We start from the raw sequence: 16,657 nt of genomic DNA, 5'->3' as shown, positions 1-16,657 counted from the left end.
CAACAATATTCATTCAAAGAGGACTTAAAGAAACTGCAGAAAGGGGAACAACTCCCTAAAACAAGCCCCTTGTGGACTCTAAACCCTTTCATAGACCCAGAGGGACTGTTAAGGGTGGGGGGTCGGACGTCTCTAGCTAACCTCCCATATGATGAAAAGCACCCTCTGATACTCCCTAAAAACATAATGTGTCAACTCTGCTTGTGAGACATTACCATCAAAGCGTTGCTCACCAAGGTCGTCACCTCACTGAGGGAGCGTTGAGATCTGCTGGTGTTTGGGTAATTGGAGGCAGGAAACTAGTCTCAAGTGTAATTTATCAGTGTGTCACTTGTCGTAGGCTTAGAGGAAAGCCTGTCGAACAAAAAATGGCCAACCTCCCAGAAGATCGACTCACCATGGAGCCCCCGTTCACTAGGGTAGGCTTAGATGTTTTTGAGCCCTGGAGCATAGTCACTCGTAAGACAAGGGGTGGGGCTGCGAAAGCAAATGCTGGGCAGTTTTATTTAGTTGCTTAGGGACTCGTGCAGTTCACATAGAAGTAATCGAAACCATGTCCACCTCGTGTTTTATTAACCCGCTGAGAAGGTTTTTTGCGGTTAGAGGCCCTTCCAAAGTTCTCAGATCAGACAGAGGCACTAACTTTATTGGAGCCTGTAAGGAGCTAAAGATCAATACAGATCACCCTGAGATCCAAAACCACCTCAGCAATGAAGGCTGTACATGGACATTCAACACACCTTACTCATCACACATGGGAGGATCATGGGAAAGAAGGATTGGCATCGCCCGCCGCATTCTAGACGCAATGTTACTGCAGTCAGGTCCAACTCGTCTTACCCATGAAGTCCTCACAACGCTAATGGCAGAAGTCATGGCAGTCATTAATGCTCGTCCATTGGTTCCCATAAGTACTGATTCAGACTCACCAACCATTTTGACACCGTCTATGCTTCTAACTCCAAAGGCAGGAGTTGCTCCTGCTCCTGAAGGAACATTTGACATAAAGGACATGTATAAAAAGCTATGGCAACATGTTCAAGGTCTTGCAGATACATTTTGGAAGCGTTGGAGACAAGAGTATCTGTCAGTGCTTCAGCAAAGAAGGAAATGGACTCATGACAAAGATAACATTCAAGTAGGGGATGTAGTCTTGTTAAAAGATGATCAAGTTAAACGTAATGAATGGCCCATTGGGCTCATTACTAAAAGTATCCCAAGCGAAGACAAGAGAATCAGAAAAGTGGAAGTTAAAGTTGTGAAGCAAGGGAATACTCGTGTCTACTTGCGCCCAGTGACTCAACTTGTTCTCTTTTTTCCCCGCATTGGTGATACAAAGACTGATTAGTATTAAGTAATGGTATAAAAGCATTTACACCAGGCGGGGAGTGTAATGGTTCAGTTTGATTTGGTTATATGTTGATCTTTAGCGCCCTCTTGTGGCGAGTATTGTGTATGGCAGAGCCCGTGTTGCACGTGTTGAGGTGAGCTCATTGTAAAGTGTTATGGCTGAAGAGCGGCTCGTTCAGGGAAGTTGTGACCCGCATAAGGCTTTTTACAATGTCAAAGTTACACGAGAAAGATTTATAAAAGCAACTGAAAGATTAAAATCTATGAATCAACATCTCGCCTGTTCACTGTCTGTTTAGCTGGATATAGAAGCTACACGTCTAGTGAGGACAGAACAGGTATGCTGTTTTTTTTCAGCAGGGTACACTGACAATACCAGACAAAGACTATGCCCCTGTTTACACGTACATGGGTATTTTGAAAAACTGAGACATTTCCCTTTGTTTGCCCCCTTTGTTTACACGCAAACTGAGAACTCGCCTCTGAAACTGATTTATTTCTAAAAACTCCGGGCAGAGCGAATATTTTGAAAACCTTTGGTTGCATGGTTGCATGTAAACTGAAACAAACTGATGTTTAGGCAGCCAACGTTACAGTTTGCAACAGAGCTTGTATATACGTCAAAAGTGCGACCTTGTTCGAAAGTGGAACAGGAAGTGATTCGTTGCTGTTTTCGGGAATCTGATTGGCTTACGTGGGCTTGAGCTTCTCGTTACACCATATAAACATGGATACGGGTCAATAAACACTTTTCTGAAAACTGACATGTGTCTATAACAAATGCAGGGGTTTAAATACACAGGGATGATTAAAAGGAACCAGGTGAAAACGATGATGATGATAAGGATTACAACAAGAAACAGGTGAGAATAATTTAACATAATGAAAACTAACACAAAATTAATGAAACTCTAACAGTAATAATGTGTGATCATACCTCAGTTTTAACTGTGATCACATCAGATTCAGTGGTGTAGTTGAGTTTCCTCAACAGTTCACATTTAATCTCATATTCAGTGCCTGGTCTCAGATCAGTCAGAGTTACAGTATTTTGGTCCTTCAGCACAAGTTGAGATGTCCAGATCTTCTCTTGCTTTATTTTGTAGAGTAACCTGAGTTCCTCTGTAGCAGGACATGTTGAGGGCATCACATTTATAACCAGACTGTCACCTTTAACCTCTGCTATGATTGGACCAGCCGGCCGTGATGGAAGAGTGAAGCAAACAGCTTCAACAGATCCACCTTCATACAGGAGAATGCAGGAACCTGGATGATCCTCTATTTGTTTTGATGACACAATAAACTTGGCTGTTTTTTTTAAATCAATCAAGCTCTTAAACATCTCCAAGTTGCTCCTCATAGTCGTGTGGATGGCAGGGGTGAGCCATGATGTTTCCTTCTTGGAGTCAGGGTCATTTTTATTTCTCATTGTTGAAGATCTTAGGTAGGTCAATTGTTTAGATAGGAGAGCATCTGGCCAGTCCAATGATGTGAATGTGTAGCTGACCAGATATTCAACCTCTAGATCCATCAAAATCGCATGTAGGTTGTCTTCAGCCTCACAATTATCCAGCTGTCTGAGCAATGTTTTAATGATCGCTGACTCTTTCTCTCTCGCCTTCAACCATTCTTCAAGCTCACTTTTTCTGAATGGAGATTCATGATGATCTTTCAGTAGATCTATCAGTGCTGTGTCTTCAATCTTATCTCCACGGATCTGAGGCAACAGAGAGCTGAGTTTCTTCATGAGACTCAACTTGTATTTCTTACAGTTCTGCTTCATCTGCACTATTTTATTTTGAAATGGAGTAAAAGTTGAAGCAGGAGAGTCTTTCAGAAGATCACGGCACTTCATTGCAGTTGTATTTAAACTCTCTAAAACTGGTTCTATGTCATTGATTAAATCAATGCTGATTTCCTTCAGAAGTTTTAAAACTTTTGACTGAAGTTTGCTCAGGGGATACAGCCATACTCTCTGTGGAACCACCTGATCTTTGTTTTCTCCCAGCAGTTTGGGAAGTTCAGCATAAACATTCATCGCATCTTCAAATGAAGTCGGATTAGACGGCAACTGAAAATCACCATAGAAAGTGACAGTGAATTTTTGCACCGCATTCTTTTGAGCGTCATCCATTTTTAGATTCGCATTTACATCTACAGATATTTTTTTGAGTTTATCAAATGCTGCCTTCACTTCTCCTTCCACTGTAGTTTTGTCCTCATCTGAAGAAACCTCTCTGTCGAACACAAAGCAGGCGTCAGCTCCGTACAGCACTGCCGTCACCACGTGTGTTGCTGTATCGTGATCAATCACCTCATGGTGAGCTATATTTTCAGATGCTAAATGGTTCATGCTCAGTTCTTCAAACCTGGTAGTTGAATGATAACGTAGAGTCAGTCTCTGCTGATTGAAAGACTTCTTGGTGTCATTGAGATATTTGGCGGCACCGCTTACGTTGATCATTCCACCCAACAGACTCAATTTCATAGAGGCTTCAATGTTCAATAAGTTAGATTTTTCTTCAATGGAGTCTGAAGCTGTAACTTCGAAATTTGTATTAATTTGGGGATGAGATCGAACACTCTGCTTGAGCTTTTCTTCACCCCACAATGTGATTCCTGTAAGAACAAAACATGATTTATTTATTTTTTTGTATCTGAAACAGTTGATATAACAGAGTTTTTATATTTTTTATATTAAAGGAACAGTATGTAAGAAATTTATATAAATTAATCATAAAATGGCCCTGATATGTCACTAGACATTAGGAAATCCTTTTCATTTTAAATACTTATATCACTGACAACAGTGGTCTGGCCAAGATATTGTCATTTAAAAAGTGGAGTTGCAGCCCTCAACTGATGTTTATGTTGTCATTTTGTCTATTGGTAACCAGTTGTGTGATTGCAGTACCAGTATTAGCCTCAAGTTTTGTGATTGCAATACCAGTTTTGGCCACAATCCTACATACTGTTCCTTTAACATCTCACTTTTTTGATTCTGAAAGTGACATGTTTTTGTCAGTACTCGAAATGTGACCTCTACATTAAACCCATCCTTTCAAGTGTCACAACCTATCAGCCATAAGACTCTAACCAACAACTCTCGGGTTACAAGCCAGACTTTTTAAGCACTCTAGGCTATGACTGCCTTATCATATTTTAAATCTGAGTTAAAAACTACAAAAAACTAAACCAATGAATTAATCACACATGTTTTTTTTTAATTGGAGAGAAATTAAAATAATACTAAAAACAAAGCTTCCCATAGTGTGTCTAAAACACAGTTCTATAATTTGTCCTGAATATTCTAGATGGGTCCATGTACTTTTCCATTCGGAATGAAAGATGAAATTTAATAAAGGGTGCAGCTTGCTTTTCTGTTTAAAGAAAAAAAGGCAGAAATGGCTGTATTTTGTTTTCTAATTGTATTGTTGTCATCAAATAATACCAGTGCCGCCTCAAAGTGCTTGAGCATCAGAAAAATTACCTGTAGCTCCAGGACATGATGTGGCACCTTTGCAGGTGCAGGTCCCACAAACTGTTCTCCCCTTTATGCTGCCATAGGCCCCCCCAACCCGAGAGGGAGGCATCCATAGTGATCACCTCTCTGCGTGAAGGTGGTGGACCCATTTGTACCCCCGATCCCAGAAAATCGTCCTGCTGCCACCGGATGAGGGAAAGCAGCAGCTTCCCGATATCCGCACAAGGGTTCGTCAGTTGCGAACTGCTGTCAAGGGTAGTGCAATCAACCACCCAGGGGCGTCGCTAGGCCCCTTTTACTACTTGCCCCAGTGTAAATCTTTGTGCCCTGGTGTAAATCTCAAGTTTACATTTTAGCAGTTAACTAGTGTATTCCTTTAAAAAGGTACTCGCGACAAAACGGATCTATATGCAATGTAGTTACCCAATTCACGTTTGAAAAAGCGACACAGCAGTCGCACTGACACGTGCATGCACCAATTCATGTCCGCGTCCACACACCAATTCATGTGACGCCACGCGATTGAGTTGGTTTATGAAAACATGACGAGACTAAAGTAAGTTTCTAAATAATAATGATAATCTTATTTTCACCCAATCACTATTGACGCATATGATGGACATCAGAAATGTTTTGTGCAAAGCAGGGAAAGGGAAGACAAAATGAGAGATGATGAGTTTAAGGGAGGTAAGACAAATTACATCTTTACCCTGTCAGGTCTCAAACATTAGAGAAAAAAATCTCAGGAAAACCTCCGTCAATAGTCTATAGAATTGCATTGTTCACATACAAAACTGTGTTATACTGTTCTGCAGGGACGACTGGGGCTAAAAACAGCCCTGGACTTTCTCCCAAATAGGCCCATTATCCGGCCATTCGCCCCTAGCCGTGCGCAACAGACACAAGGATGTCCTGATACTATGCCACAATAATGTCAGACTATTAGACAAGGTTATTTAATATTTTGTCAATGTCATATTCCACTTTGATGTGTAATAAGTCTGTGAAATAATGAAAATGGCTAGGCAATATTAATATTGTCTGTAAAGCTTTCACAAACAACCACCAGGTCTTTGCCAATTCCACACAATACTAAACACACAAAAAATTGCACTCTGATGGAAAAAAATGCAAGCTAGGATTTTTTGGTTAAACAAATTTTTGGTCAATTATTTAGCCCCTTTCTTGTATATTATTAGGACATTTAGAGTGGTAGGAATGCATGCCTGATATTTTCCTGTTTAATTCAATACCTTAGTCTTCATTGTTTCAGAAAATGTGAGCTCACTACAACCTCTCATATACAATAAAATCAGAAATGAAAACCAATGCAATAAGATGAATGTCCACCCCCAGACTGTTTTTAAATGTGGTTGGATAAATATTTTTTGCTTTAGTGTGTGTGTGATTTTGGTTAGATCCCTACTGAAAAATCCAGCTAAGACCAGCATAATCTGGTGAGCTGGTTTTAGCTGGTCTCTAGCTTGGTTTTAGCTGGTTTTGCTGGTGTAGCAGGCTGGTCTAGCTGTGTTTTGGTCACTTTTTAAGCTGGTCTAGCTGGACTTAGCTGGTCAGGCTGGAAGACCAGCTGGCCCACCAGCATGACCAGCTTTGTCAGGCTGGTAGGACCAGCGTAAACCATCTTAAACCAGCTACCAGCTTATGCTGGTCTTAGCTGGATTTTTCAGTAGGGATAGCAGACAGACTCGGCCCGAATGTGGCCTCATGATGGCACTGCTGGAGTGCTGCTGGCAACGGCATGCAACATGTCAGCCAAGTATGGGCCAGGTGTGGCAATGATGGCACTGGATCCATGATGGCAGATAATATTTGGGCCAGTTGTGGGTGGGAGGTATGTGGCCCAGATCAGTCTAGTGATTGTAAGCCACATTTAAAATACTGATTTATAATAAATAATTATAAGAATTGAAGGATTTTCAGGCTATCTTAATCTTAATGTTAATTTAACCTTTATTAAATAAAATAGTTAGTTTTGTATTAAAAGAAACTAATATATTTGGACAATGATGTTTGTCTACATTTCAATCACATAAACTTGCCTTCAGATCATGGGTCAAGATTATTTTGTTCAAATGACCCTGAACTTCCAGAAGTTTTTCTTTCTGAATTTAAAAGTTTCTATAACATTGCTTTGAGAAGCACCATGGATCGTTTCTATTCAAACTTGCTTTTGAGCGATTTTCATTGTAGCAGGAGTTTATTCCTGCTCAGGGGCGGATCTAGAAAATTATTTATGGGGTGGCAAGGGGGTGGCATGAGAACTACGAGGGGTGGCAATGAAGTAAGCATCCCTGCATGGTTGTCGTGGATACAAAAAATTATATACTGTATATACTATATGCGGTGTATACACTGGACTTCAAATTTTTATAACATAAAAACAGGCAACAACAAATGTTCCTATATATAAGTACCCAAGCAGCTACCTTTAGCATCTCTACTGTAGCACCCTTTGTCTTAATACACACATCTTGTCATGATCCTGTCAGCACTGTATGTATTTTCCCTTGTTTCATGTGACAGGATCATGGCAGCCCTTATTACTGTTGTCTTGTTTTGTGTGGAGAGTCACGTGGCTTGTGTTTGTGTACCTCTGGCTCTCCTGTCTTAAGTCTTAACCCTGCCCCCTTGTTCCCTTGTTAATTATTCATTATTAGTTAACTCCCTTCACCTGTGTGTGCTTGTTCCCTTGTTTAGTTCTCCCCTATTTAATGCCCTTGTGTCTACTGTCTCGTGCTGGATCATTGTTCATCTATGATGATGTCTTGTGTTCTTGTTTTGTCACATCCTGCCCTGTTTAGTGTCATGTTATAATATTCTTTTGGATTATTGTCTTTGTTTTACCCCCTCGAGGGTGTTTTTGTTATATAATAAAAGTGTTTTTGGTTGAGAGCTGTCTGCACTTGGGTTCTGTCTTCCCCACACCTGACAGAATGATCCAGCCATTCTAGAACCCAGCAGACAGCTCTTTTGTTTTGTTTACCAAGTTTAGTTTCGCGTCCGTCAAGTGTGTTCCTGTCATCTGGTGTCGTCTTGTTTGGTGTCCGTGTCCCGGTATGGTGAGCCGTGGCTGCGTTCCCGGGCGGCGAGACGTGAGGCCCGTGTTCCTGGTCGGTGAGCCGCGGGTCCCTGGAGGGAGGACTGCAAGAAGGCGTTCCTGTTCAGGGAGCCGCGAGATCCTTGGCAGTGTGAACGCGAGCACGCGTCCCGGGACTGTTAGCCGTGGGTTCCTGTTCCGGGATGGCTGTTTTGGTGCCGGTTCTGGTTGGGGAGCTAAGGAGGAGTTCCTGCTTCCCAGACGGCGTGCCGCGAGTGCCGTCTTTTTGGAGGGAGAGTTCCAGGTGCCTGTTCTGGTTGGGGAGCTAAGGAGGAGTTCCTGCTTCCCAGACGGCTTGCCGCGAGTGCCGGCTTTTTGGAGGGAGAGTTCCAGGTGCCTGTTCCTGGTCGGCGAGCTCCGTGGGAGTGTTCCCGGTCTGCGAGCCCCGCAGGTGCGTGCCTGTTCGGCGAGCTCTGCGGGCGTGTTCCTGGTTGGCGAGCCCTGCGTGGGCGTGGCTGGCCGGTGAGCCTAGAGCGGCGCGGGATCCCAAGCCCACTTCCTTGCGGTGACAGGTGTCCCGCTTCTTGTCTTGGGGGTCCGGATCCCTGGCACTGTTTTGCCCCATGGACTTTGTCTTTATGTCATGTCATGCCTTGTGTTATGTACTGTTTCCTGGGGACGCCAGGAGGCGTCCCTTAAGAGGGGCGTACTGTCATGATCCTGTCAGCACTGTATGTATTTTCCCTTGTTTCATGTGACAGGATCATGGCAGCCCTTATTACTGTTGTCTTGTTTTGTGTGGAGAGTCACGTGGCTTGTGTTTGTGTACCTCTGGCTCTCCTGTCTTAAGTCTTAACCCTGCCCCCTTGTTCCCTTGTTAATTATTCATTATTAGTTAACTCCCTTCACCTGTGTGTGCTTGTTCCCTTGTTTAGTTCTCCCCTATTTAATGCCCTTGTGTCTACTGTCTCGTGCTGGATCATTGTTCATCTATGATGATGTCTTGTGTTCTTGTTTTGTCACATCCTGCCCTGTTTAGTGTCATGTTATAATATTCTTTTGGATTATTGTCTTTGTTTTACCCCCTCGAGGGTGTTTTTGTTATATAATAAAAGTGTTTTTGGTTGAGAGCTGTCTGCACTTGGGTTCTGTCTTCCCCACACCTGACACATCTTACCAATATCTAAAAACACTGACTGTAACCATGATGAGCAAGGTTGAACATAATGGTATAAAGACTGTTATATAAATAAAATAGGTTTGCCTAGTTTATATTAATGTAAAACATATTTGAAAGGCACACATCTCTTTCTATCATAACCCTCTTCTTTAATCCTTTCACTCACTTCATGATGGATTTCAGTCTTTTCACTTCTTTTAGCTATTTGCCATCCATATGTTTCATTCTTTCATGACTTCATCTACTCCTTTCCCTTCCACAACATATTTTTTCTGTTTTATTTGTACCTTCCACTCCCATAGTATTTGATTTTTCTATTCTTTTTGGTTAAAAAAATGGATATCAGCCTTCTTTTCATAGTATCGTTAAGTTTTGTCTTTCAAGCTTTCTAAACATACACAACACTGAATAGTTTTGTCTCCTTAATGAAGACTATATCATAACGAGCGATTTCATATATGCACGTTTGGAATATTTTGATTGCTGCAGTAGCTAACAAGACATGACGGGCGGCTAACTCTAGAAAGAACTGCTTCAAAGATATTTACTGCTTACTGTACACAAACGTGCAGTTCAGTTGTTTTAACTACCAAGCAACTTCCTCAGGCAATATTAAACAATCAACAGTTTAACTTTTGTATTTTTATCCTGATGCAACAGTTATCTGTAAAATATGACCGTATTCAGTACTCTAATTTGCTGATGTGATGCTCAACTTAGGCTATGTTTACACGTGGACGGCTATTTTCATAAGCGGACATTTCAACCTCTCCGGTTTCAAAAATAATATCGTGCACACATGTCAGTTTTCAGAAAAGTGTTTATGTACACGTACCCGTGCATATTTGCCGTCAAGAGACGCTCAAGCCCACGTAAGCCAATCACCGGCAGCGCTGGTGGTGACGTGAACTGGTTCTTCATGTTGGAGGTAGGAGTTGTTGCAGTAGGTGATTGATGACGTCAACGTACCGCGACAGCGAGTTGAGGAATCACCCGTAGAGGTCTAATTTCGAATCGCTCTCGCGGTACTTTGACATCATCCGTCCGTCGGTTCTTTCAGCGCCGCATGAAGTCAAACACGCGTAAAATTTCTGACCTCCGAGCACTCGTCTCTGCTCCTCGACATAATGGAGCAGCTGTATTTGCAAATACAAACACACGAAACGAGTTTGCACGAACATAAATGTGATCTTGGAAGCATTCAGAGTAGCAGTCACATGTAAACATAGGTCGCACTTTTGACGTAGGTGCGAGCTCTGGCGCATACTCTGTGACGTTGCCTGCTTAAACATCCGTTTGTCTCACTTTACATGCAACCGTGCAACCGAAGATTTTCAAGATCTCCACTCTGGCCGGAGTTTTTAGAAACAATCGGTTTCAGAGGCGAGTTCTCCGTTTGCGTGTAAACGAGGGGCACAAACGAAGGTAAATCTCTCAGTTTTTAAAAATAACCATGTACGTGTAAACAGAGCCTTAATCACTTAAAGACACTAAAGAGAAAACACTAATGTTTTGCCAGCATGTGATGATGTGAGGTGCTTTATTAGATCAGAATTACTTGCTACAGACGTGAAGAGACTCTCTCTTCATGGGCATAAGTTGCACATTCATAAACATTCTTGCCTTTCACCTCAACGATGGAAAAGTAACGTTTGTGCTTTTTATACTTTGTGCTTGCGTCCGCTACCTTTGTTTTGAGCTCGTTGTACTTTCCATCGCTCTGTTGTCGCGGGTTTGTGCGACTCGGATCACGGATGGACTGCAGCGCGAGAACCGGGCTGCATGTGAATGCCTTGGATGGGGTGATGCATGCTTTCACGGCAGTTTCCAAAAGTTTCCAACCACGCCAGAAAAGATTGCTAGATTTGTCCTAGTCGTTTTTTAATAAAGTCGCTAAAGGGGTCTAAAAAGTTTCTTAATATAGCGACCAAGTTGACAAGACTGCACAGACTTTTTTACACTGTAAACGACTTTCTGCTCTGACTGACTGTTCGTGCTTGTAAATGAACTCTGCTGCCTCTGGTTGGCTAACGATGGAAATTAAGCCAATCATCATCAGCTATGTGGTTGTCCCACCCCCTCTAAGACACACACACACCAATCATCGTCAGATATGTGTCTCCCACCCCTAAACACACGCAGAGAAAACTACATTGCCTTTCTGGTTAAAAGAGCCTACTCGGGTATATATTATATATATTAGGATACCAGGGCTGGGGTGGCATATGGGGTGGCAATGCTTTTATTTAGGGTGGCAATTGCCACCCTGTGCCACCCCGGTAGATCCGCCCCTGTTCCTGCTGAAGATTTCTGACTTCAATGACTAAGTAAAACTATCATTGTGTACAATCAAATGTTAGATACTGCAGAAATAAACAATATGTTTCACTGTGCTTTTGCCTGCCGAAGTGTTAAAAAAGATAAAAATCTTTGTATCGGTTAACATTCGCGTTACGTTAAGGATGCGCAGTTTATTTATGCATTGCAACAAGAACCTACACGCGGATGACATCAAAGTACTGCGAGAGCGACGCGAAAGATCATGGACAGCTGATTTCAAATCACTCTCGCGGTATTTTAACGTCATCCGTTTGTCAGTTCCTGCAACTCAGCATTACGTTGAACACCTTGTCAAAAATGATTGAGATGGCCAATCAAATCAAAAAAGGGGAGTGCCACTGGCCAATCACATAACAGAAGACGAGCTTTCCTGTTAACGGAAACCGAGCGGCGGCCAATCAAATTAACCAATAGGCGGGGTTACCGTCGGAGTAGCAGTTACACCGCGTCAATCAATCATAACGGACACAGATTTCAAAGGCAGCAGGATGAAAGATAACCAGTAAGTACCTGAACTTAAATATTTAAGCTTTTCCAATCATAAAAATGTTTTTGTTTAAATGTCTAACAAACGTATAAAGGGATGCAAACGTTTACGTGATTCGTGTGTAACGTAATGTGTGACAATTAACGTTATATTGATATTAAATTAGCTGTTTTCTATCAGCTTAAGAATAACTGTGATCATATTATAATGAAGTAATCGAATTTGGTTATCTGGTCTTCCTGATGTTAGAACCTTTACATAAAAAACATATTTAAAAATGTATTTCTGTAACGTTTAATTTTCTTTTTTGGTGAAAGTGTGTCTGTGTTCATCAAGACATGAAGACTCTGGAGTGGGACAAGAGAAGGATGATGGGGTGTATATTCCAATAGACACATTAAGGTAAATTAAATATTGAGGCTCATGTTTGCATCTTTGTGATTATATATCAAAAGATTGCTCTATAAGGCTAAATAGTCACATTGTGATTTCAGTGAAAGCTGATAAATACAGAGGGCTGGACAGTGGTTTCATTCATTAGGTGAGTAAGAGCTGACCATAGCCTAACATAACTTTAGTTACCCAAATTGCATTGTTGAATACAAAGGAAAATGGTAAAAATACAAATATTTCGAATATATGGAATTATGTTAAATTATTTTCTGTTAATCATCTGCTGTGTTTGCTTCAGGTAAAGAGGTGGGACAATGATGCTGACAGGACAGGAGGAGGTGACATTCAGGTTAGTGACAGTACATCAGGGCCACCATTTAATTTAATGTTAATTTTTTGCTTTCAAAATCAATACTTGACAAATCTTTAGAATTATATCTGCAAAGCTGATATCTGCAAAGCTGAATTTCTCATAGGTGGATAAAGTATGACAGCAATTGTGAAGACCTCTTCTCTCTTTCATTTATATTGATTTGACTTAATTTTCTTGGTAACTAATAATGGGAATATTACTAATATAATATATTTTAAATACATGCTTAGAACATATCTCATTTGCTTTGTATCTAAATGAAAGTACGTCTTTAAGGTCTAAGCTATGTTTCATTTTATTTAGACATTCAGCGCAGACATTTTCATCCAAAGCAACTTGAGGAAGAAAACAAGAAGCAGTTCATCCTAAAAGGTTCATCTTCTAATTCTCTATCTAACTGTTTGTTTTAAAGTATATCATTATGCTTTTAATTACTTTATTATAAGGCTTTTGCTTCATAACAATTATTGATTTGCATCTGTTTTCTTTTATATAACAGTGGGCTGCTGTAATGTTTACATCTATGGAAAGAGGAGCTGAGAAGAAAAGAGACGCTGGAAAGCAGTACTTATTGTTGAGGACAATCCTGAATAGGAACACTTTCTCATACACATAGATTATTATTAGTGTTTGATTTTTTTTCTTTTTCATTTTTATGAATTGTATTGTTTTAATTATTCGTTTTATTTGAAATGACCTAAGTTAGATTCATGCTAATACTTTAACTGAAACTTGTATCTTTGGTGGGTGGCTGTAGAGTTGGTTTCACATACACATGAAGTTTCTAATTAACTAACTTTTAAGTTCAGTTTGGTTTAAACTTGTATTTACCCATGGTAATTCATTTAAATTTCTATTCATGTTAATATATTAATTTCAATGAACTTCTGTATTTGTGTATAGCTGGCAATTTGGGCAAACTACGTTTCACACACAAATGTAACTGTCACAAAGTTTTTTTTTTATTATCAGTTTGTTCTAAACTTTTGTTTGTTTACTAAGGATGAAATTGCTTTGTAATTTAAGTTGTTGGTGTTAGATTCATGGCAATAATGTATTTGAACAAACTAGTATTTTTGTTTATTGCTGGCAGTTTATACTAGAAGAGTTTTAACACATACAGTATTGTAGTGTTATTGACTTCTGTGCTACTGATTAATAAAAAGGCAAACAATTTGAAAGTAATTTTTCGTGTGATTTATTTATTAATATAATTTGGGCAAGATTAGGCTGAGTTATGGCTCAGTTTTGGAAGTTCTGGTTAAATGCTGGTTTTAATATGGTTGACCTATGGCTGAGAACTGGTACCGATGTTAAAACCTGTTCTGGCCCAGGTTTGGGCCAATTATCGGCTATTATCTGGCAGAGACATGGGCCAGTTGTGGCCCATGTGTGGCCTTTGTCTGTAATTCAGAACTGGGCCACTGTAGGGCCGTCATTCTTTGTTGTATGTGGGCCGAGGAAAAACTGGTTGTGTGGGCCGGAGCTGGGCCGGAACAAAATTGCTATCTGGGAATGTTTTGTTTTATTTTGACTGTACACAAATATAAGCAAACACTTTGCAGTTTAAATGATGTCCCATATGAACAAAATGACGGAGTAGCCTATATATTGTTTTTACGTTTCCACTGTTCAATCGCGCCCGTGCCTCTCTCACACACACAAACACACACACTCACATCACGTCTCTCTCTGACAGTAGTTGCGCATTATGTCACAGGCAGAGGCGGACCACAGACTTTGTGCGTCACGCCCCTCCTTAACTTCCACCTCGAGGAGGTCCCCAAAGCACCCCAATGACCAGACACAACAATTGAGATAAGTAAAAATAGAACAATCTTTATTTAATTTAATTAAAATCAGTTGGGAGTGGGGAAGGAGGGATTTAAAATAACTTTCTCTTCTCCTCCAGGAGACAACGTGGGTCCAGAGAGCGAAGGGAAAGGGGTCCAGCCAGGTAAATAGGCCCAGGGAAAGGCCCTCGATGTTCCTTCTGATTAGACAGTAGTATCAGAGACACTTATTACAATACCTCACTTGAAAGTCAGTACCCGCCCGTGTTAACTGGGGTTGTAGCGGCTTGTAAGTTGCAAGAGGAGGGACCGCCGCGGTAGCGGCGCACTTCCATCTCAGCAGAGCCTTCTTTATCTGGGGGTAAGTGCAGACAGCAAGAGAGACACAGCACGACACTGCAAAAAACCTCAGGTGCACGCACGCCATAGGCACAATCACTCACGGCACTCCACACACTTGGGTGAATTTGAATAGGGCCTACACTTTTCCTCTGAGCAAGACTCACCCCAACAGGAGACTTAACATGTGTAGCTACCACGATGCCCCACTTTGATCGTAATAATCCCGCCAACAACACCAGCTACTGAGCTTCGGCTCGCCCGCCTACTTCCACATGACTGCCGGGGCCGTGTAAACAACAGACAGTTAGATCCACAATCGTACTTGTATCTACTTCAAAGATGTAGCGGCTTTGGTACTCACTGTGCCCATGTTAATGCTCTCTCTCTTATCCTTTCCGTCTTTCCAGGTCCTTACGGTAAGCAGAGTTTCCAGCGGGGACTTCGCTCACTTGAGTGAATCCAGAGACTACTTTGGCGTGATACACACAGTCGGTAAGTATTATTCCTTCTCTCAATAATTTCTCTCACCTCTACGCCACTCCTCGTTGCTTTGCACGTCTTCTCCAAGTTTCAACCGGCTTCCCTCTCACTTCCGGATCGCCGCTCGCCTCTCACTCACCACAAACTCCTCCAAATCATGTGCTCCTCTTCACTCGTGGCGTCTCTTCGTCAAACAACAACACACCCTTATTTTCGTCTCTTCTAGCCCCGCACTCTTTCCGCTCACGTTCCAGTGATCCCCGGATCAGCGGGGCCTTCTGACTCTTCACAAGGGTGTTGTTTGATCCGCCTATGGCGGAACGAGCCCGCCCTGCAGTCAACCGCTTCACCTTTGGCGAGAGTGAGTTGCCCAAAATCAGCCTCTCTTCCTGCATCTTCACACTCTTTAAATACTCCTCCTCACCCTCCGCTCCATCCAATCGGAAATCGCTGCGTCAGATCCCACACCTGCTGTGAATTTGGGGTTTCCCCGGGGATACCCGGAAGTGCCGGTGTTTGCTGACTTTTCTCCGGGCGGAACCGCTGCTCTCCATCTGTAGTTCCGCCCTAAGTCACTCCGTGACAATTACGTTAATTTTCATGCAAGTTTTATTTATTTTTATATTGTGTATTATATTATAATGTCATGTGTCCTGCTACTACTGGCACTTACAGGACCTCTTGCTGATGTGAAGTTAACTCTGTCTGTCCCTCATCATGCCCAGGCTGTGGATGCTTTAGGCTTGTGAATTCCGGGAATCCGTGGACCAATCCCGGCTAGTAGGCCGACTCTTTTTCCTTGTTTTTTTTACGCGTGGCAGCATATAAGTGATCATATTAGTGCCCCTGCTGTTGGCGGTTCATATTGCGTTATTAGACTTTTTTGGCGACGTTCAAATTGTGTTATTAGACTTCTTTGGCGACGGCTTTTAGCTTCGTTGAACGGCCGTTCTAGACTTTTCCAGAATGCACAGATTGCCAATCCATCTCTGCTGTTCTGTATTTTCAGATATGAAATACATTTTTAGTTCACTAGCTCTAGGACATTAAGTAAACAGTTAGCAGTAACCAAGAGATTTTTTTTTAATAGCATTCATAAAATGACCAATATTCCTAAAAAAGAAATGTTAATAATGTTAAGTATATGAAGATGATACTTAAGTATTTTTAAATACATGTTTGTCTTTATGAGTACTTGTTGCAATGTTGGAATAGTGGGTAAGAAAAGGAAATTGTATCTTGGAAATTGTATCTTGCTTTATGTCTAGCAACGCCCCTGCAGCCACCATTGAAATGGGTGCAACTGAAGCAGGCCAAGCCGAATCACTGTAGTTGCTACAGTAAGTAGTCCCATTACTCTCAGAAGACAAATGTAAG

The 16,657-nt window shown here is 41.5% G+C and overlaps 1 protein-coding gene and 1 long non-coding RNA gene across 2 annotated transcripts; one reads left to right on the top strand and one right to left on the bottom strand.

Moving 5' to 3' along the window:
* Positions 1-2,281: 2,281 nt before the first annotated feature.
* Positions 2,282-10,551, bottom strand: LOC141362448 (cytolytic toxin-alpha-like). Its single transcript, XM_073864538.1, has 2 exons — positions 10,155-10,551; positions 2,282-3,972 (listed from the first exon to the last, which is right to left on the bottom strand). Exons 1-2 carry the CDS (start codon positions 10,297-10,299, stop codon positions 2,282-2,284), a joined length of 1,836 nt encoding a protein of 611 aa, XP_073720639.1. The 5' UTR covers positions 10,300-10,551.
* Positions 10,552-11,628: 1,077 nt separating this feature from the next.
* On the top strand, positions 11,629-13,804 carry LOC129431148 (uncharacterized). Its single transcript, XR_012368263.1, has 6 exons — positions 11,629-11,914; positions 12,217-12,301; positions 12,394-12,440; positions 12,591-12,641; positions 12,969-13,037; positions 13,165-13,804. It is a non-coding gene; the product is annotated as an uncharacterized lncRNA (long non-coding RNA).
* The last annotated feature ends 2,853 nt before the right edge of the window (positions 13,805-16,657 follow it).

The sequence above is a fragment of the Misgurnus anguillicaudatus genome, unplaced genomic scaffold (assembly GCF_027580225.2).
Source record: "Misgurnus anguillicaudatus unplaced genomic scaffold, ASM2758022v2 HiC_scaffold_27, whole genome shotgun sequence".
Lineage (NCBI taxonomy): Eukaryota > Metazoa > Chordata > Actinopteri > Cypriniformes > Cobitidae > Misgurnus > Misgurnus anguillicaudatus.
Note: the sequence above shows the minus strand (reverse complement) of the source record. Positions and strands in the feature narration are given on the sequence as shown.

Excerpts from the sequence above, each read along its gene's own strand:
- LOC141362448 (XM_073864538.1), bottom strand. The coding sequence starts at position 10,299 with ATGTTTACATGTGACTGCTACTCTGAATGCTTCCAAGATCACATTTAT. Across the intron at positions 3,973-10,154 it reads TCGGAGGTCAGAAATTTTAC|CAGGAATCACATTGTGGGGT; the intron begins GCGTGTTTGACT and ends GTTTTGTTCTTA.